The sequence below is a fragment of the Chiloscyllium plagiosum genome, chromosome 30 (assembly GCF_004010195.1).
Source record: "Chiloscyllium plagiosum isolate BGI_BamShark_2017 chromosome 30, ASM401019v2, whole genome shotgun sequence".
NCBI classification, from domain to species: Eukaryota; Metazoa; Chordata; class Chondrichthyes; order Orectolobiformes; family Hemiscylliidae; genus Chiloscyllium; species Chiloscyllium plagiosum.
Window position 1 is genome coordinate 19,345,264 of NC_057739.1, and position 22,906 is coordinate 19,368,169.

The 22,906-nt window shown below is 37.9% G+C and overlaps 1 protein-coding gene across 6 annotated transcripts in view; it reads right to left on the reverse strand.

Moving 5' to 3' along the window:
• The window catches only part of LOC122564772 (histone-lysine N-methyltransferase EHMT1-like), a 142,846-nt gene that overhangs the window by 60,961 nt on the left and 58,979 nt on the right, over positions 1-22,906 (reverse strand). For all 6 annotated transcript variants that reach the window (XM_043719980.1, XM_043719978.1, XM_043719976.1 and 3 more), the window contains exons 4-8: positions 11,357-11,507; positions 10,794-10,921; positions 6,810-7,025; positions 3,990-4,079; positions 483-597 (exon numbers count right to left, since the gene is read on the reverse strand). In XM_043719980.1, the coding sequence (XP_043575915.1) occupies positions 483-597; positions 3,990-4,079; positions 6,810-7,025; positions 10,794-10,921; positions 11,357-11,507 (700 nt within the window). The remainder of the gene's footprint in view (positions 1-482; positions 598-3,989; positions 4,080-6,809; positions 7,026-10,793; positions 10,922-11,356; positions 11,508-22,906) is intronic.

The following is a 22,906-nucleotide window of genomic DNA, read 5'->3' on the forward strand; positions in this document are numbered from 1 at the left end:
TCATTGAAATGAAACATCATTGAAATGAAACATATCCCAATTTCTTCACGAATTCAAACCTTTGTTAAGTTTCAAAACTCCAGCTGAGGAATTATACTCTCTTTCTTTCGTCATTCTAAGCTAGTAATGCAAACAAGTTTCAAAATGTTTTTGAGAGCTTCAAAATGTTTCTCAAGACAAGCAGAATTTATAAACTGAATGCACTGAACAAATACGGGGATAACAGCGCTGGATTAATGGCACTTAGTCAGTCAAGCTCAAAACACTACAACCAACCTTTAATGCAGAGTTTTAATACAGTTTACAATTCTCAATGGTTTAGAATTTATCTAAGGTGACTGACATTTAAAATAAGTTTTGAAATACAGAGGACAAGATAATCTCCATTTTAACCTAAAATAATCCAAATCATAGCATCAATTACAATAAAAGCAGCACTTTCCTTTCCACTAAAAATATCACACACCAATTAATGCTATTACCTCTACTATCACTTTTTGGCCGGTTTTTTCGTCTTCTTTTCCTGGTTGGTTTTACCCATGGGCTGCCATTCTTCCCTTTCTTCTTCCATTTCCTTTTCAGACTTGACTCTGAACTCTGGATGGTCAAAAAAACAAACAAATTTATAACAAAGATTTGCTGAATTACCCTTTTGAAGAAGTAACTAAGAGGACTGATGGGGGCAGAGTGATAGACATAATCTATATGGACTTCAGTAAGGTGTTCAGCAAGGTATCTCATGGTAGACTAGTTAGCAAGGTTAGATCATACTGAATAGAGGGAGAACTAGCTATTTGGATACAGCACTGGCTCAAAGATAGAAGACACAGGGTGATGATGGAGGGCTGCTTCTCAGACTGAAGACCTGTGACCAGTGATGTGAACAAGGATCAATGCTGGGTCCAGTGCTTGTCATTTATAGAAAGGATTTGGAGGTGAACATAGACGGTATATTATTAAGTTTGCAGATGACACCAAAATTGGAGGTGTAATGAACAGCAAAGCAGGTTACCTCAGAGTACAATGGGGACTTGATCAGATGGGCCAATGAGCCAATGAGTGGCAAATGGACTTTAATTTAGATAAAGGTGAGATGCTGCATTTTGGAAACGCAAATCAGGGTTAGACTTATACATTTAATGTTAAGGTCCTGGGGAATGTTGCTGAATAAAGAGACCTTAGAGTGCAAGTTCATAATTCCTTGCAAGTGGAGTCACAGGTAGATAGGATAGTGAAGGCGGCATTTGGTATGCTTGTCTTTATTGGTCAGTGCATTGAGTATAGGAATTGGGAGGTCATGTTTCAGCTGTACTGGACATGGGTTAGGCCACTTTTGGATTACTGCATGCAACTCTGGTCTCCCTCCTATAGGAAGGATGTTGTGAAACTTGAAAAGAGTCCAGAAAGGATTTACAAGGACATTGCCAGGGTTGGAGGGTTTGAGCTATAGGGAGAAGCAGAATAGATTGGGGCTATTTTCAGTGGACTGTGAGAGGCTAAGGGGTGACCTTGTCGACCTTTATAAAATTATGAGGTGCATGGATAGGATAAATAGACCAGGTCTTTTCCCTGGGGCAGGTGAGTTCAAAACTAGAGGCCATAGGTTAAGTTGAGAGAGGAACAATTTAAAAGGGACCCAAGGAGCAACTTTTTCATGCAGGGGCTGGTGAGTATATGGAATGGGCTTCCAGAGGTTAGCACGATTGCAACATCTAAAAAGCATTGATGGGTATATGAATAGGAAGGGTTTAGAGGAATGTGGGCCAAATGCTGGCAAATGGGACTATGATTTATTTAGGGTATCTGGTCATCATGAACAACTTGGACCAAATGTTTCCATGCTGTACAGCTCTATGATTCTTATGACTTTTCATTTTGAATATTAGGCTAAAATAATTTCAAACATAATGACCTCAAGAATTATATAAAAAAAAATAGCGTATTTTGGTGACTTCTTTAAAGGTCACCAAAAGATGAAAGAAACTAAAATACACAATAAAAATGCACTCAATAAATTTGCTGAGTAAGTGGATGTATGTTTGCTAGCTGAGCTGGAAGGTTCATTTTCAGACGTTTCGTCACCATACTAGGTATCATCATCAGAGAGCCTCCGGTGAAGCACTGGTGTTAGTGACCCTCTTTCTATGTGTTTAGGTTTCCTTGGGTTGGTGATGTCATTTCCTGTGGTGAGTACATTTCTAATAGAAAAATATCACAAAGACCACACAAGGTCCCAGCTAATGTCAGAAAATTAAGAAAGCATCAGGGATGCAACTATATATGCCTATGACAACTCAATTTAACTACATTTGTTACAGAAAAATTCTTGTAAATGAATACAGACAAAATAAAACAGTTACAAATTACATAGGAGTTAGATATTTTTGAAAGACTATGGTTCATTGGTCTTTCCCATAAATAGACATTACACCTTTTGTGAATTCCTGTTCAAAATCCAGTCATACAGTTGCATGACCGATGGAAGCTTGGTAATGATCTCCCTTGTTAAATGAGCTGTGGTTAACATCAAGCTGTCAAATATATTTCTCATATCGCAGGAAAGGCAGATGAACATTCAAGTTAAACAAGGCCTATTACAAGTCAATAGACTGATTTACTTTATAAAGAAAATGTGAACAAATAAACTACATTAAATTTCTTCATATTTCAATTTCAGAATGCTCCTTATAAGAAAATATATCATAACATCTCCACGAAGTTAGTTTCACTATTCTAAACAAGAATTTATCTGAAACTAGTTTCGCCTAAATTTGAAACCGACTATCTGGGCTTATCACTCTTCGTAAACTAAGCGATGCTGTCCCAGGCCATACACTTTTTTGTTTCTATTTTCTTAAGGGAATAGGATTCCAAAACCTTGAATTTTGACATCTCACTGTTTGACGTCAGGGAGTGACCAGTTTAGCTGCCAATAAAATCTGCCATCACTCTTAAGGTGAAGATTCTCCAACTGCCTGCTACTTTTGGACTGCACTAAATGAAACCAATCCATGTGAACTGGCAATGTAAACATCAATTGTCTCACAGTCAAATTGTATACTCCGGATAATAGAAATGGGCAATAAATGTGGAATATCAATCTCACACACATCCAGGGAACAAGTTAAAGTTAGTACTAAGTGCTATATCTTCAAGTGCTTTTGCTAGTTGTAAAGAGTTCTGCCAGTGCATAATTATTCAATGGATATAATACCTTATGATCTAAATTTAACAAGACAATAACATCTTAATGCAATAACAGAAACCCATGTGAAAAAAAATCAATATTACAAATTTGACAACCATTAAAAAAAACTTTAATTAGTGCACAGCATCACCACTATCCCCATATCCTAAAAACAGTTCAAAACCCATCCTTATTTTGAAGTTAAATTTCAGTCCATTATGTTCACCTGTTTGTAGGAGAGGACAAGCTATTCAATGCTTATGCAAGCACTTTTGAGATTTCTTTTAGATCTGTTAGATTGAAAGCTCTTTAGATGTTGAGACACATAGTTATGTTTTGTTATGCCAATATTCTGTTGAAAATTCTTTCTCAAATTTGCCTTGTTCAAATTAAATAGTCCACCTGGAGCTAAAACCCAAATTAGGTTGACCTTCAGGGAATGTCTAACTACTCTAAATCTACAAATATATCAGTACTTCTGCTAATTTATTAATTTACTATTTAATAAATCTAATTGGTAGCCCATGAACCAAGTTCTGTCTAGTAAAATTGTTTATTCCACTGCTGTCTGATGTAAAGGAACATAACATACAAGTTTATGAAAAGAACCAGGAAGTCAAAACGCAACGCTGAGACTTTTTTTTTTAAGATTTCTGGATTTTGTAGCAAACTCTGATTATGGTCAAGGCATCTTCCAGGTTATATGTTACAAACATTCACATAGAAAAGTGATCTGAAATATGGGGGGAAAAGGAAACAGCAGAAATTTACAGCAATCACAACTCCAGGATAAATGACTCACCACATCAGATTCAAAGTCGTCATCATCATCATCATCTTCCAGATCAGAGTCTTGATCCTCTTCAGGATCATATTCTTCTTGCTGGTTAGCCTGTGTCATGAAAAATTTTAAAATCTATAGTGAACTGTAATGTCTGATAATTTTCCAGTGGTTTTAAAATGTTATATCACAACGAAAACAAATTGTAACCTTCAAAGCAGTTAAAAAAACCACAACAACATTCTTAAGTCGTCTCTGACATCACATGTCTATATAAACTTGACAATCAAATCTAGGAAAAACTTTGAGACATGGACAATCGCATGAATTTGACCAGCATATAAAAGTTACATTTATAAAAGAGAAAGCATTTGTTTTCAAATAGCATTTTCTACTTAACAGGAGCAAGTAGTGACTTGGTCACATATATTGAGAAGACCACATCAAAGGAAGAGTATTTTATTTCAATGGGCTTTCCACATTTCCCCCAACTCGTAACTGATGAAATCTGGACAACTGAGATTGAAAATTCACATTGGAAAGGAAAATGAAAGGCTATTCACTCACAGGATACGACATCGCTGGCTAGGCCAACATTTATGTCTAAGAGAGTGGTGTTGGAAAAGCACAGCCAAACAGCCAGCATCTGAAGAGCAGAAGAATCGACTCTTCGAGCATAATCTTTCCTCAATGAAAAGCTATTGCTTGAAACATCGACTCTTCTGCTCCTCAGATGCTGCTTGGCCGGCTTTTCCAGCACCATACTCTTCAACTCTTATCTTCAGCATCTGCAGTCCTCACTTTCTTCCAGGCCAATATTTATGACCTATCCCGAACTACCCAGAGAAAAGTTATGGCCAGACCAGATAAAGACAACTGTTTCCTTCCCTAAAGAATATTTGTGAACCAGATGGATTTTTCTGACAGTGGACAATGATTTCATTTCATCTTTTCTCAATGAATACAAATTCCACCATCTGCAATGGTTGAATTCAAACCAGAGGCCCCAGAACAATACCTGGGTCTCTGAATTCATAGTCTAACGATAACACCACTAGGCTGTCACCTCCACATTCACTGATCATTTTAACATTTGCGCAATCTGGTTGGAAATGTAAAGTTTTAAATTATTTTGTTGAATGTCCTCAGATAAAGTAGTTTACAGAAGTGATTGATCCATAATAGAAGGAAACTACAGTACTGGAAAGAAATTTGAAAAGCCATTTAACAAATAAATTATTATGGCTGAAAAGAGAAAGTGCCAGATTGTTTGGAAGAGTCTGCCACATAACAAAACCAGATGAAGAGAGATGACCCAATAATAACATTTCCTGTGAGGCTTTAAACAAAGGCCCAAAAATTTGCCAAAACACTTTAGAAAATCCACTCTCCCCTATTTTGGAGCAGACAACATTCTATGCAAAATTCCAGGAACTAAGAGTACACACTGAATTTGGCACTGCATCTTTTACCTTAGAGTGGGAGGGGCAGTTTCTGACCTTATTCAGTGATTCTAAAATTATGGAATTGGTGTACACACATTAATTGAATGCAAAAGTGATACTACATGGAACTAAATGGAGACTTAAAAATATGTGAAACTAACCATGAGCACTATACTGAAACAGTATTGAAATTTAAAGTATCACAAGCTCATCATGAATTCAAACTCTTGATAAAATGTCAAAATGTAGATAGGACTTAATTCCATTCTAAGCCAGTAATGCCATTGTCTGTAAAATGTTTCTCAAGCCAAGCAAAATTTATAAATTCAATGTACTGAACAAATACAGGGAAGGTAGCAATGGATTGGTGATATTTGATCATTCAACCTCAAAAGGCTCCTGTCTACCTTCAATGAGAGTTATGAAATGATTCATAATTCTTAATAGTTCTAACATGGTGTTAATGGCTAGAATTGTGAATACAGTATTCCCGATTCTGCCAACTCAAGTGTATAACTACTCATTTTTCCTGTCTGGTTATTGATTCCTTTTGGTTACACAATTATGATAAGGTCAAGAGTCCACAGAATGCCTCATAAAATCAGCGACTAAATTTAACAGCAAATAGTAAATTTGTATTTTGTATGCGTGCATACAAAATAGTCATAGAGTCAGAGATGTACAGCATGGAAACAGACCATTCGGTCCAACCTGTCCACGCCGACCAGACATTCCAACCCAATCTAGTCACCCGGCCCTCATCCCTCCAAACCCCTCCCACTCTCATACCCATCCAAAATCCTTTAAGTCGCCTGTACAAATAAGAGATATCTTTGATGTGTTTGTTGGAGAGCATCAAACTCCAACGTTTACTTGATTTCTTCATGTGCTATTTCACAGAACCAAACTCTACCTGTAACTATAAAGTTTCTTCAATGAATAAAGTATATTTTTGAAATTTAAAAAAGTACAAAATCTGTTTAGCAACAGATCATAATCCCAATATTTGAGGCTACATAAAATAAGTACTGACTGAAAAGTAAGGAGTTTATCCTGCATCAACATAAAGCTGTGGTCAGGCCAAAAATTAGAATAGATGTTGTCATGATACTTGAAGAATGGTAGGGTCATTGATAGGGTCAGTTTGCAAAATTTAGGGTTTTTGTTTCAGAGCAGAGGTTGAGGGGAGATTACATATATACAACATTAACACAGGCCTAGCTAAGATAAACAAAAAAAACTGTTCCTGTTAGTTGATGTTTCCAGGACAAGGGAGCATAAATTTAATATTTCAAGGAAGTGGTGTAAGGATTTTATGTACCAGATGGTAATGATACATGCGCATGCAATATTCCTGTAAATGTGGAAATTAACTGACAAAGCATCAAAAACGTACTTTCTTGGACATTTCCATTTTACGAATATTGTCAGTGTCTCCCAAGTCTGTGGACAACTCTGAATCTGGATGGTCTACACCGCTGTATTTTTCGTCATCTTCTTCTTCTTCATCGTCATCTTCCTCTTCATCATCTTCAGACTCCATGTCTTGAGATAGGTCAGCAGTTTCTCCATTTATGTTCTGAGTCACACCATTAGAGGAATCTTTCTGTTCCTATAAAAGAGGAAAGAGGTAGAAATCATGGCAGCATTTAAATATATGGTGCAGTTAAAATACTTAAGTGTATTTCAAACTTTTGGTCATTTAAAACTCGAGCTTAGCCTTACCTAATTTGCTATGCATTCTCACTTATTCTGTTCTACCTTGAAACCTGTTAGAAGCCTTGGCCCTTCCCTTTGGAAATTAGTCAATTTTTTTTAATATGTATAAATTCCATGGAAGTTTGTGCGAAGATTTGTAGCTTGGGTGCTCGTTATTGTGGTTCTGTTCGCCGAGCTGGAAGTTTTTGTTGCAAAAGTTTCGTCCCCTGGCTAGGCTTGGGAGCCTCCTGCGAAGCGCTTCTTTGATGTTTCCTCCGGTGTTTATAGTGGTCTGTCCCTGCCACTTCCGGTTGTCAGTTTCAGCTGTCCGCTGTAGTGGTTGGTATATTGGGTCCAGGTCGATGTGTTTGTTGATGGAGTTTGTGGATGAATGCCATGCCTCTAGGAATTCCCTGGCTGTTCTCTGTCTGGCTTGCCCTATGATAGTAGTGTTGTCCCAGTCGAATTCATGTTGCTTGTTGTCTGTAAAATAGGTTGTTTTCTTCAGTTTTATGTCCCACAAAATTGTTTGAACTATAGGACACATTACAAAGTTCTCGCAAGCTAAAATTCACCTGGACTAATTTTTCACTGAATGAAAGAAGTTTTGTGAGAGAGAGAGCATGGAACTCAACACTGATTACAAGTTTTGTCTTGAATTCAATTAACTTAAAAAAAGGTATGTCTGATAGAAGAAAGGAAACAAATATCTTTTTTCTAAACTTCACTTTAGCATTATTAAAACAGAAGTTAAATGTTGAAGTCAGCTATAACTTCATCTGTTTTGAGAGACAGAAACAATGAGTGCAAAACAGAGATTCTAATTTCCAACCCAGTTAGTGGGAGCAGAAGACAGACAGGAACAAATTGAGGAAGAAACAAAAAGATAAAACGAGGGATTATTTTCTTTTAAGTTTTGCTCTTTTTTAAAAGCAAATTTGAAGGAAAGTAACTAGGAAATCAGTGACAAAGCTGACTGAGGGTTTTGGGTTCTTGGCCTGTCATATTTACATTTGGGAGAGGCACTGGACTCTGGAAGCAACAAAACTATGATTGAGAGTTTCAGTACCAGCGAGTTTGGAGAAGATTTGTTTCAGTACCAAATAGGGGAGGGGGAGATGAGTATTACAGAAGTGAAATTAAGAAGTCTTTACGATCGAGGAGGAATAGCAGCAAAAGCTGCATTTGGAGTCAAAATGAAACCAAGTTCATAAGTATTTTGTTGTGGTTCTGTTCGCCGAGCTGTAAGTTTTTGTTGCAAACGTTTCGTCCCCTGGCTAGGCTACATCATCAGTGCTTGGGAGCCTCCTGCGAAGCTCTTCTTTGATGTTTCCTCCGGTGTTTATAGTGGTGTGTCCCTGCCGCTTCCGGTTGTCAGTTTCAGAGGCATGAGGCATGGCATTCATCCACAAACTCCATCAACAAACACATCGACCTGGACCCAATATACCAACCACTACAGCGGACAGCTGAAACTGACAACCAGAAGCGGCAGGGACAGACCACTATAATCACCGGAGGAAACATCAAAGAAGCGCTTCGCAGGAGGCTCCCAAGCACTGATGATGTCGCCTAGCCAGGGGACGAAACGTTTGCAACAAAAACTTCCAGCTCGGCGAACAGAACCACATCAAATTCCATGGAATTTCAAAGATGGCTTTGAATGACTTTCATACAAGGGACTTAAAATCTATTGCTTCACAGTGTAGCCGACAGACACTTTCAAACATAATCAGCATTCATTTTCTGTCGCACATCTCCTTCATGCTGCATTAGTGGCAAAGGCTGTGTTTGCCACTTATATAAACTACCTTAGGCTGCTTTTAACACAGAACTATATTTGTTAGATAGATGGTTTTATAATTTATCTAAAATGTTGCCCATACCATATTATTATTTTCTTCATTATGGAATCTTCTAACAACACAGCCATATCTGGTATATCAAATATCCCACAACAGTCATTGAAAAGAGATTCAAACTTGCTCAATTAGTAATTTTAAGTATTTTAAATCAATCTATTCATACTCGTTATGACACACTTCTGGAGCAGGAAGATCTTGAACCCAAGACTTTTGCCCAAGAGGTAGAGATACAGTATTGGACCACAAAAGCCCTATAATTAACAATTTTATACTAACCCAGAGCAAAACTGCCACAGGTCATTCCAACTAAGTGACTAATTAGAATTAAACCAAAATAGCTGTTAGATCATTGTTAATCATCAAATAAAAGGCCTTTGTTATTATTTGCAACTGGGCCAATACACATTTTCAAAGAGAATTCTCCTCTTCATTTATGTCATTCTCATGATTTAAGGGAAACGTTCAAAGGTCATCCACTGCAGAACACTAAATATTTATTTTAAACAACATTTGTGGAATTCAGTCATTATTTGTCTGGGATGAGACCACATGCAATGGGTAGATTGAGAAAAGTAAAGCGTGATTCAACTATCTTGAGGACTGTTCTATGCTATGGCATTAGAGCAAATGGGATAAGAGGAAGAAAAATATTAGTTATGCAGGGAAAATTATTTCTTTAATTTCGCAATGGTAAGAAATTAAATGTATGACCAGTTAGCTAAACTGTTTAGATTACAGAAGAATGCAATGGCATGGTTTCAGTCCCCATACTTGCTGAGCTATTTCTCCTCTATTTACACCATTGTGACAACATAATAACATGCAAAAACTAATGAGATAAAGATCTGTGGAGAGCCATAGTGGTATCCTTCTTTGTCCAAGTGTTGCAGGAAGCAAAAGAGAAGAAATTCTAAAGCCAAGGTAGACAAAGGTTGTATTTTTGCTCAATTTTACTTACATCTCTGAGACGAGTGAATATACTGAATGAGTGATCGCTTTAAGAATTGCATTGATTTTCATGGTATTAATTTTTATTATTTCCAAACGATGTCCAAGTTTAATTTTCCACCTAAGATTCACAATTCTTGATTTCGTGTTATATATAAAATGGAGACATTGGTGCCAAAAATAAACTAAGCAAACAAATGTCAGGACCTAAACTTTTGCATTGATATGACAGAGTAATGAATACTTTGCTTGCAAATTGCACTAAGTAATGTAGTTTTTTAGAGCTATGTTCACTCTATTTTAATAAAATGTAACTATTTGAATGAGTGTTTTTAAGTAGAACATTCTATTTTCATCTAAAGCAACTTGCACCTCAATTTTAAGAAAAATTGGTTCTGATAAAAAAAGAAATGGGTGTGTCTTGGATCATCATCCATCATTATGAATCCTATAACTAACTAGGGTACAGCATGCACTTCAGAAAGGTAAAATTTAATTTCAGTTTTAGAAAGGATACAATCTCAGCAGAGTTTCTTTCAATATCATCCCTCATGGCATTGTGGATGTATCGACACCAAATGAACTGTGGAAGTTCAAGAAGGCAGTTCATCCCTATGTTCTCAATGGTAACAAGAATGAGCAATAAATGCTAGCCCAGATAGTGTAATCCACACCCAAGACTGAATAAACAAAATTGCAACACGCACTTGACAAAATCATCAAATCTTCACAATTAATAGTGGCTATTCTTTAAACTGAATTAAAGAATTGAGGGGAAAACCAATTTATACTCCGCTGTGATAATACATTTCCCTGACGTACAGACAGGAAAGTTCCTCTTATCATGTACTTGCACTTTTTCAACCCACCTGCATGCCAGCTGCAGACTGTGACATGTTCTGAAACATTTCAAGTACGGTGCGCTGTTTTAGCAGTTTGGTCTTCTTCTTAGGAGCCAGGCTATAGGTTCCCATTTTCCTCTTCTTCTTCCTAGCCACTGTCAAAGTTTTGATTATTTTGAACATTTAATATGTTGAAAAGCATGAATTTCCTTACTTTAAGTCATGGCTGTCTTTCAAATTGATCTGCTGCCTTGTCAATCAGAAATGCACGTAGTTGTACACAAACGGATATGTTGTAATGCACTACCTAAATATGTGTTATATGCTGCGCTATTCAGCCTTTAAATCAAAATAAACATGACAACAAAAATTCCATCTCCAACTACTTTAAAAATTAACATTTCTGCCATAGCACAATCCCTTTTATGAGGACATTTTAAATTTACAGCAAGAGATTTCATCCAGTAACTACGGTCCTTAAAATACTCATCCTTTTACACATAACAATGATGTCTATACATGTCCAATATTACACTGAGTGCACAATCAAATGAAAAGTTATCGCATTCCTGTTCAGTTTTTCTTATTACCTGATTGTGGTTTGCAAGTGGCAGTACTGTTCTGATTCTGAGGTAGTATCAGTTGCTGGGTTGGTGTTGGTTGTGGTGATGGAGGTGATGGTGGCTTTTTCCCACATTCTAGACTATTTACACTTTCTTCCTTTGGGTCTTTGTTTGGTGACTTTGAAAGGTAGAAGTACAAAATTAAAGCTTTTTAACACTGCAGTTTAAAAGTAACACTCTAATTATAACAGATATCAATGTCCTGATAAAGCATAATTGTAAATTTAATACGCATGAAATAAATTTAGTCAAAGCCAATTACTGTCAATTAATAAGACCTTAGTTGGTTCTTTAGTGAAATTAGTCCCTTTATACTGTGTACAATTGAACACAACACAATTAACTTCTCACAAGCTTTGTGATACAACACAAGTTTCTTTAAAACATCACTGGCCGGATAACAGTAGCAAAATCAACCGATTTCCTGAATTCTCTTAACCGCGATTGTAAAATCACAAATATATATTAAACAATCCTCAGTTGTCAAAAACCACAACTGAGACTTTATTCAAGCTTCTTTTTTTACATTGAGCAATATATTATTTCACTGGTACAGATTTTAATATTGTACCTATTTTCATTAGAACAGTGATTGGACAAATATGGTAACAATTATGATGGAATGGAACACAGTAAAGAGATAAAACAGTCTCATTGATTCTGCGCTCTATAACATTTAAAATCAATTGTCTAAAAATTAGCACAGATTGCATAAGGAACTTCTTTGCTGATGGCAAAGGCGCTGTGGAATTCATAGTATGTGTGATTAAGTATCAGTGTATGTCGTTAATCATTCATGGGATGTGGGTATCCAGCATCTGTTGTCCATTCCTAATTCACTTTGAATGTTGTCAACTTTTAAGAGATCAGATAATCAGTTGAAGGAGAGAGGTGAATGGGCATTGGAACATTAATTTAACTTAGTGTATTTGGAGGATGACACCAACCTGTCACTCAACTTGTTTCCCAGCTGTGTCAATAATTTGCCCTCAACTTGAAGGGCATCTACCTTAGTTAACAGTCTCTTATGAGAGATTTTATCAAATGCTTTCTGGAAGCCCACATAAATAACACCCACAGACAGTCCAAAGAGGTTCGTCAGACATGACCTACCTGCCAAGTATCCATGCTGGCTCTTCCTAATTAACTGAAAAATTTAAGGTGCTCAATTACCTTCTCCTTGATTATAGATTTCAATAATTTCCTCACCACAGGTGTTAGGCTAACTGGTCTTTAAATTCTTGGTTTTCCTCTTTCTCCCTTCCTAAAAAAAGTGACATATGCAATTTTCCAATCCAGAAGGACGACTCCTGTATCTATGAAACTCTGAAAGATTACATTTAGTACATTTATGCTGTAATGCACTTCCCTACTACTTTCCATACCCTCAACCAAAACTGTCAGATACTGAGGAGTTGTCATTATTTCATTCCTCATTTTCAATATTTTACTTCAAATAAGTTTATTCAATCCCTGTCCCTATTCCACTATTAATTCCCTGGGACTTTTAACAAGCTATCCTCCTTTTCTATTGTAAATAGTGAGACAATTATTCAAGGTGCCTGCATTTCACCATAGTCACTGACAATATCCTATTTTCAGTCCTAGTGGGACAACATTGCTCCTGACTTCCCACTTTCCCTTTAAGTAAATATTTCTTCTCATTGATTTTTATGTCTATTACAAGATTCATTCACAATTCTTTTTAGTCGCTCTTACAACCTTCTTTGTGGCTTTTTACTGGTTTTTGTATCATTCCCAGTTGACAAGATCTGTGCTACTTTTTGCACTTTTGTCACCTTTTCTTTTAATCTTATGCTGTCCCCAGTTCAGTTGTCCATCGCTGTTTTTTCTACTAAGTGGAATTTGCCCTCTCAGGGATTTAAACTGGTTCTGTATTGCATTAAACGTTTCTTTCAACATCATTCACCATTCTTCATTTGTTTCACCCATTAGCAGATGTTCCCGGTTAAATGTGGACATGTCTTCATTGCATCTCCTTAAAGTCAGCGCAGCTGTTAAATGCTTTTTACTTTCAAATGCTACATTGAACCCAATCATTTTATGGTGACTATGACTGATTTCATTAATGCAAAACTATAAAGGGAGTGCTCAGCCCTCAAAAAGCCTAACAGGTAAACCTTGCTCCCTCTTTTCTCTCATTTCGTCAATGGCAGAGTCATAGATTTGTACAGCACAGAAACAGACCCTTCGGTCCAAATCATCCATGCCGACCAGATATCCCAAACCAATCTAGTCCCACCTGCCAGCACCCGGCCCATATCCCTCCAAACCCTTCCTATTCATATACCCATCCAAATGCCTCTTAAATGTTGCTATTGTACTAGCCACCACCACTTCCTCTGGCAGTCCATTCCATACATGTACCACCCTCTGTACGAAAACGTTGACCCTCAGGTCTCTTTTATATCTTCCCCCCCCCCTCAGCCTAAACTATGCCCTTTTGTTCTGGACTCCCCCACCTCAGGGAAAAGACTTTGTCTATTTATCCTATCCATGCCCCTCATGATTTTGTAAACCTCTATAAAGATCACCCCTCAGCCTCCGATGCTCCAGGAAAAACAGCCCTAGCCTATTCAACCTCTCCCTATACCTCAAATCCTTCAACCCTGGCAACATCCTTGGAAATCTTTTCTGAATCCTTTCAAGTTTCACAACATCCTTCCAATAGGAAGGAGACCAAAATTGCACAGAATATTCCAGTGGGCTAACCAATGTCCTGTATAGCTGCATCATGACCTCCCAACTCCTGTATTCAATACTCTGACCAATAAAGGAAAGCATACCAAATGCCTGCTTCACTATCCTATCTACCTGCGACTCTACTTTCAAGGAGCTATGAACCTGCACTCCAAGGTCTCTTTGTTCAGCTACACTCCCTAGGACCTTACCATTAAGCGTATAAGTCCTGCTAAGATTTGCTTTCCCAAAATGCAGCACCTCGCATTTATCTGAATTAAACTCCATCTGCCACTTCTCAGCCCATTCGCCCATCTGGTCCAGATCCCCTTGTAATCTGAGGTAACCTTTTTCACTTCCACTACACCTCCAACTTTGGTGTCATCTGCAAACTTACTAACTGTACTGGCTATGCTCACATCCAAATTGTTTACATTAATGACGAAAAGTAGTGGACCCAGCACCGATCCTTGTGGCACTCCACTGGGCACAGGCCTCCAGTCTGAAAAACAACCCTCCACCACCACCCTCTGCCTTCTACCTTTGAGCCAGTTCTGTATCCAAATGGCTAGTTCTCCCTGTATTCCGTGAAATCTAACCTTGCTAACCAGTCTCCCATGGGGAACCTTGTTGAACGCCTTACTGAAGTACACATAGACCACGTCTACCGCTCTGCCCTCACCAATCCTCTTTGTTACTTCTTCAAAAATCTCAATCAAGTTTGTGAGACATGATTACCCACATACAAAGCTATGTTGACTATCCTGAATCAGTCCTTGCCTTTCCAAATACATGTACATCCTGTCCCCCAGGTTTCCCTCCAACAACTTGCCCATCAGCAGGTTCACTGGTCTATAAATCCCTGCTTGTCCTTACCAATCTTCTTAAACAGCAGCACCACATTAGCCAACCTCCAGTCTTGCAGCACCTCATCTGTGACTATTGATGATACAAATATCTCAGCAAGAAGCCCAACAAGCACTTCCTTCGCTTCCCATAGAGATCTAGGGTTCACCTGATCAAGTCCTGGGGATTTATCCACTTTTATGCATTTCAAGATACCCAGCACATTCCCCTCTGTAATATGGACATTTTTCAAGATGGCACCATCTATTTCCCTACATCCTATATCTTCTGTGTCCTTTTCCACAGTAAACACTGAAGCAAAATACTCATTTAGTATCTCCCCCATCTCCTGCAGCTCCACACAAAGGCCGCCTATCTGATCTTTGAAGGGCCCTATTCCCTAGGAGAAAGTGAGGACTGCAGATGCTGGAGATCAGAGTCAAGAGTGTTGTGTTGGAAAAGCACAGCAGGTCAGGCAGCATCTGAGGAGCAGGAGAATTAATGTTTCGGACATATGTCCTTCATCGGGAATCTATTCTCTCTATTCAGGACCCTATTCTATCCCTGATTACCCTTTTGTCTTTCATGCATTTGTAAAAGCCCTTTAAATTCTCCTTAACTCTATTTGCCAAAGATATCTCATGCCCCCTTTTGTCCTCCTGATTTCCCTCTTAAGTATACTTCTACTCCCTGTATACTCTACTCGATCTATCTGGTCTATACCTGACATATGCTTCCTTCTTTTTCTTAATCAAACCCTCTATTTCTTTCATCATCCAGCATTCTCTATAGCTATCAGCCTTTCCCTTCACCTGAACAGGAATACACTTTCTCTGGACCTCTGGTATCTCATTTCTGAAGGCTTCCCATTTTCCAGCCATCCCTTTACCAGCAATCATCTGCCCCCAATCAGTTCTTGCCTTATCAAAAAAGGCCACTTCCCTATCCTCTCTTTCTGTCCTTCCTGTAGCATATGTATCCTGGAACATTAGCTGCCAGTCCTGTCCATCCCTGAGCCATGTTTCTATAATTGCTATGATATCCCAGGCCCATGTTCCTAAGCATGCCCTGAGTTCATCTGCCTTCCCCGTTAGGCCTCTTGCATTGAAATAAATGCAGATTAATTTATCAGTCCTACCTTGTTTTCTGCTTTGTCAGTGTCTGCCCTCACTTATTTTATCAACTGTACCAGTCTCAGATTGATCTCTTTCCTCGCTATCTCCCTGGCTCCCACTCCCCCACCTTAATAATTTAAATCCTCCTGAGCAGTTCTAGCAAATCTCCCTGCCCGTATATTAGTCCCCTTCCAATTTAGGTGCAATCTGTCCTTCTTGTACAGGTCACTTCTACCCCAGAAGAGATTCCAATGATCCAAAAATGTGAATCCTTCTCCCATACACCAGCTCCTCAGCCATGCATTCATCTGCTCTATCCTCCTATTCTTACTCTCACTAGCTTGCAGCACTGGGAGTAATTCAGATATTACCAGTCTCCAGAATCTCCTTTTTAAATTCCTGCCTAACTCTCTATTTTCTCCCTTCAGAATCTCATCCTTTTCCCTTCCAAGGTCATTGGTCCCAATGTGTACAATGACCTCCTGCTGGGCCCTCTCCCCCTTGAGAACATTCTGCACGTTCTCTGAGGCATCCTTCATCCTGGCACCAGAGAGGCAACATACCATTCTGATTTTTTGTTGCTGGCCACAGAAACGTCTGTCTGTGCCTCAGACTAGAGGGTCCCCTAACACAATCAATCTCTTGGAGCCCAACGCACTCCTCATTGCATTAGAGCCAGTCTCAATACTAGAAAGTTGGCTGTTCTTGCTACATTCCCCTGAAAAATCCATCATCCCCTACATTTTCCAAAACAGCATACTTGCTTGAAATTGGGATAGCCACAAAAGACTCCTGCATTATCTGCATACTTCTCATCTTTCCTGGAGTTATCCAATCTATGTGACTGTATCGGCAACTTTTCGCCCTTTCCTATAACTGCCATCCATCACATCCCACTTGCTTTGTAAATTCCACATTGCCTCTATCGGTGTCTCCAACCAATCCATTCGATCTGATAGGATTTGCAACCAATGGCATTTATTGCAGATATAATCCTCAGTAACACATAAACTCTCCCTAAACTCCCACATTCTACAAGAAGAACATATCACTCTACTAAAGTAATTTGGGCCTAATGATTATCTGACAAAATGTGCTGCCGGTCAGAGAGCTATTTGTTTTGATAACTGAGAATCAACTTTTAATCCCATTATTGCATCTGTCTGATCATTGTTGGTTTATTTTAATCCATTTATAGTATGTGGATATTGCTGACATTTATTGCTTAACTGCTGTGGAAAAGGTGATGAGTTGTCTTCTGGAACCAGTGCAGTCTACGTGGTGTAAGAATGCCAATACCTCTCTATTTGTGCCTTTAAGTGAAACTTGAATTTGACAGTGTTCCCATGTATCTGCTGCCTTTACCTTTGAGAGTGGTGAAGGTTGTAGGTTTGAAAAGTGTTATCTAAGCTTTGATGAGTTGTTGCAAGCATCTTGTACATGGTGGGTTAAATAGGATGCATTCAAGCAAACCTGCTTCTTCTGGAGGAAAGTCAATCAAGTGGGCTGCTTTGTCCTCAGATTCAGTTATAAAAACTGTTAAATTTTGTACATTTCCACTTCTATTGTTCAGGCACTTTCCTAGAAACATTATGGTTTTCCTGCAAACTTTTTAAAGAGATTGCTTTCCAAACCATTTTTCATAATATACTAAAATGCAGTTGAGTGGTCTTCGAGATTTCAATGGCAGGGATATAAATCTGGGAACAATCAATAACATCCTTTGCAATATCATTAAGCTATTATTTATGAGCACATTAGTTAAAACAACAGAGAGGGGCAATGGACCTACAGTGTGTTCGCTGATATGGCTGTTGCTAGAGTATATAGGGAATTTGGTGAGTAACAGAAATTTAAAGGTTAATTGTTTTCTAAAATTGAGTCACATTGTGCATTTATGACTCAACTTGAACCTTAACTTGCAGATTCTTGCAGGTTTAGTTGAATAGCCTGCCTTACATATGCAGATGCACAGTTCATTATTTGGCTAACAGGGACTGATTTTTCAGGACCGTAAGTCCTAATTCAGATTGCTAGTAAGATAATGGTGGCTTTTGTTAATGCACATAATACAGTTTGGTTAAATACTTCTTCAAAAGAATACTTAACTTGGGAATTTGGAGAGTGAGAGAATTCAGCACGGTGAGTAACTGGATGCTACCACTGTATTTGACAAGCCAGGTGTAGTTGGAGTAAGGTAATAGAAGACAACAACAACTCAAAGCTGAACTCCAAAATTATTAATTAGGCAACAAGGAAGGTAATTCACTCCTGAATTTTAAGGGTTCTCCTCTAAATTAAGGATGCAGTTTAAAACTGAGAGAATCTAAACATTTCACTCATTAAATTACTTGATCTAACTAATGAATCATTGAATAAAAAATTAACTAAATTGCTAATAAACTAAAGCTCATCTAAGACCAAGGTTCTATCTTGAATATACAACATGGAGTTTGTGGAATGTGAAATGGTCCCAAGCGTAAGATGTCTCAATCTTGAATCTCTCTAGCTCAGTCATTAAACTGGATGGAATGCAGTTGGCGAAAATCAGGGACAGAAGAGAGGGGGAGGGATAGTCACACCCCAGGGAAAAACATTTTGAGACAAAGCGAATGGGTGTGACTGCCAGACAGCTATGCAGCAAGGATTTAGAGGTCGAGGAGGTTGTCTCTCTGACACTGGCTCTGTGACAACAAAGAGGACGACTGTAGGGAGAACAAGTAAAAAACACGGAAAAGCATTGTGGTGTAGATGGCCGTCTGGGATTTCCGGCACAAGGGGACAATGGAGAGACTCTATAATTTGTGTGATAGGTAACCCCTTTCGCAGCCAGAAATTCAGAATCCAGTGTCAGTGCAAGGGTTCTCTCACTAGATCTAGAAAAGAACTTGGAAGGAAAAGAGATAAATTCAACTGGGGTACATACTGGAACAAATGTCAAAGGTAGGATTTGGGAGATGGCTCTGCTGATGTACAAAGAATTCACTTCTAAATAAACAAAATATTAATTGAAATATTGCCATTATTACATGCAAATTGGAATTGAAGCAAATCAGGAAATTAAAGATATGGTTAAGGGACTGATGCACAACAAGGGATTCCTTCACACTGGCATCAATTCACAGACAAGAAGAAGCTGTACAGATAAAATAGGCAATAGTGGACCAGGATGGGACCAATGTCGGAGTGGAAAGGGTAAAGTGGAAGGTGGCAAAGGCTTCAAACTGGTAAGATACAGGGAGGGATCTTTAAGAAACATTAGTAATCTAGATATAAATGAAATTGTGAATGAGAACATAACAATAAAGTGAGGTGAACATTGATGGCGATGGAATAAATACAGTTGTGGAACAGTAACATCAGGTGATTAAACACAAATGAAAGAAAATCCTTTTAAAAATTAGTTAAAATATCTGTACAACAGTGTCCTTAATACAGCAGGAGGTGTGTTCAGAGGAACCTTACGATAGGAATTACTGAGACAAAGCAACAGAAAAATCAAGCAGGGAATTAGACATTGCAAGGTATATTACCTCATAAAGATAGGAAAAAGGTGAATGGAGTTGCTGTACTCGAAGGATAAAATAATGGCACTGAAGAATAGGGACGTAGCTATAAGAATGACAGAATTATTACCATATGGACGAGAGACACAAGATAATAAAGTCCGAATCATACTAATAGATGTAAGTCATTACGTGCATAATATTGGAATAGAGATGGGGAAAGAAATATGCAAACAAATTGGAATATAGAGTTTAAAAACAGAATAATAATCATTGGGATTTCAACTACCCCTACAGTAAATGGACACAAGACAGAAGTGGGTGAAAGGGATAACAGACTGGAGTTCCCACAATGGGTATAAATTCCTTTCTAACCTAGGAACAAGAAACAAGCAGCTGCCATTCAGCCTTTTCAGCCTTCTATGCCATTCTATGCCATTTTCAGCCTTCTATGCCATTCAGCAAGATCATGGTTGATCTTATTCTTAACTGAAAACTCTACATTCCTGAATATTTCTAATAATCTTTCACCCCTTGGTAATCAACCAAACTGATATGTAAAAATCCAAACAAGGCAAGATTCACAACTGGATCTAGCAATAGGGAATGGATCAGAGCAGATAAGAATTCAGAATACAAAAAATCCCAATTTCTTCATAGATCAGCAGAAAATGGCCTATTTCTGTCCCTTATATCCTGCGTTTAAATCATGTCCAGACTGATGAAATGAAAAACTCAAGAGGAACTTGCTTAAAGGGCTTGAATTGCTTGGATTGAATTCCCATTGAGATTCCAGTGATGTCACTAGCTGATCTCATTCATACCTTGTGTTAACATAGGATGTCCAAACTGTAACAGTAAGATGATTATCTTGATCAGCACAAATATTTTCCCTCTTGTATGTGCACAAGACAATGATAGAACATTTTTAAAAAAACATTAGTTATTGATTAAACATCTGGGGGTTAAATTTCAGCAAATCTTTGATGATTTCACCTCAATCATTAATAATTCACACTTTTTTTATTTGTTAATGGAATGTGGACATTACTAGCTAGACCAGCCTTTCTTGCCCATATGTAAATTACCCAAAGGATCAAACACATTGCTGTATAACTAGGTCTGGAATCACATTTATCCAAACCGGATAAGGATGGAAAATTTCCTTCCCTGAAGGACATTAGTGAACCAAATGGGTTTGTATTTAATGACAATTAACAGTGGTTACAGGAACATCATTAGACAAGCTTTTTATTCCAGATTTTTTTTTTAACTGAAATCATGTTTCACCATCTGCCACAGTGGGATTCAAACCCACGTCCTCAGGTCAGGAAAGTGTGTTTCTGGATTGCTGGTCAATGACATTAGCACTACAATACCACCTCCCAGTGCCTTTTAACCCAGAGATAGGGATGCTACCACTCTGTCATAAAGTCCCTCAGTTCCTCTTTATGGACTTTTGTCTGGGTTCTACATGATATTGAATACCTGTAACAAATCTCAAACTTCTCTACTAAGTCCAGCATCTCAAATTTATCTGCACAACACAAGTATCTCATCCTTGGAGTAATTCTAGAAAAACCACAAAGTTGGAAAATAAGCCTTTGATTCCTACACTTTGAATAAGAAAATGCCAAGTTTCAGAATTTGCACTGGAAAAAGATATTCAATGCTTAAAAATGTCAAAACACAAGAAATTGGGAATTAAAACAAAAAATTGCTGAAATAGTCAACTGGTCTCATAGCATGTGTGAAGAGAGAAACAGAGTTAAAATTGCAGGTCTGTGATTTTTCAATTCTGCTTTTCCAACAAGAAATTGTACTAAATCTCAACAAATGTTTCTTTTACTATCTCCCAATCTTCGAGACTTTTTTAAAACCCTGAATGTCAGACTGAATCTCAAAAGATTAAGCAGATGATAGCAATCTTTCCTCTGGTGTTGCGGAAACTGGGCAATTGTAAAAACAGAAATTGCAAAGACACAAAGAATGTGGCAAAAATTATTCTTAACTGAGTATTTCCTTCCATTGAGACTTTCAGGAACATCATTGAATCTATCCCATTTCCTATTTCTCTGATGTTTTCTTAGAAATCCTTGAACCTCATCTTCCACCTTGTAAACCTTTGCATCTTCTGCCATGAAAAAATATGAAGTGGTACAATTTCTCCTCACTCACAATATTCCAACAATTTCCTCCTCTGTTGAAACATGTAACATTTCTTTTCTTTTGCTGGCACCTTTCCTTATAACTAAAAGAGTTACAATACATGGCCCATTTACTCCTGGTGCAGCATCAAGCAATATCCCAGGTTCTCCTTCGCTATATGATACTATTGATTTACATGTCCTCCAGCCTAGTATATAGCTAGTGTATGTAACTTCAGACCTTTAAAACACTGATCAAGACATTACAGATTGGAAGGAACACAACTGAACAGGAGAAAATGTTTTTTAAAACCACATGCAAGAGAAGAAGCACCTGCAAAGTGCTTCAGCGAGGAATAGGCTTGTTTCTTTTCCACAAATGCAGTCAGAGCTGCTGAGTACTTATAGCTTTTTTAGTTTATGCTTGTAGATTTCTCCCATCAGCAGCATTTGTGTTTTGTTCACAAGCTCTCCATTAGTTCTGACTTAAAATTAATCCCAGCCACACACATTACAAATACTTGGAATTCAAGAAGACAGAATCTGCAATGATCTTTGTTGGACTACAAATGACTACATTACCCAGACATAACAAAGCTGATTCACTCCTATTGCTCACGTGTACATATACATAAAAGTCGGGACAAAATCAAACTTAGTTTTAACATCGCTCAGTTAATACACACGATTTACAATTTAGTAATAGATGAGTCAACCATCATTTGAATTGTAGGCCATCCAAAAGGCAAATCCCTCAAGGAAAGTGCATAATCACGATACAAAGAGAAAAGAATATCAAGAACCAACATTAGCACATTTTAATATTCACAAATATCGATTTCTACAATTCTCCATTCTGGACTAGTCTTCTTTTAAAAAAATCTCAGCGATCACAGGAAAGGATGCATTTATTGCTCTTCTCAATTTTACAGATGTTTTCTAATAAGTTAGGGACTCAGAAGGACATAAGCATCAACAATGATGCATGACATCTGAACTACATGCCAACAGTGCTCCTTTCCCTGAAGGACCATTGTAAAGTATGTGGTGTTATGATCTCAGCTGAAGTTATTACTGGACAGGTCACATCCCAGGCTGAAATATGGCTAAATAGAGTTTTTTTTTAGTTTGACAAAATGGTCTTTCACTGAATCACAAGCTTACACCGCTGCAGACGTGGTGTTAAAAATAAAATAGGAGTTT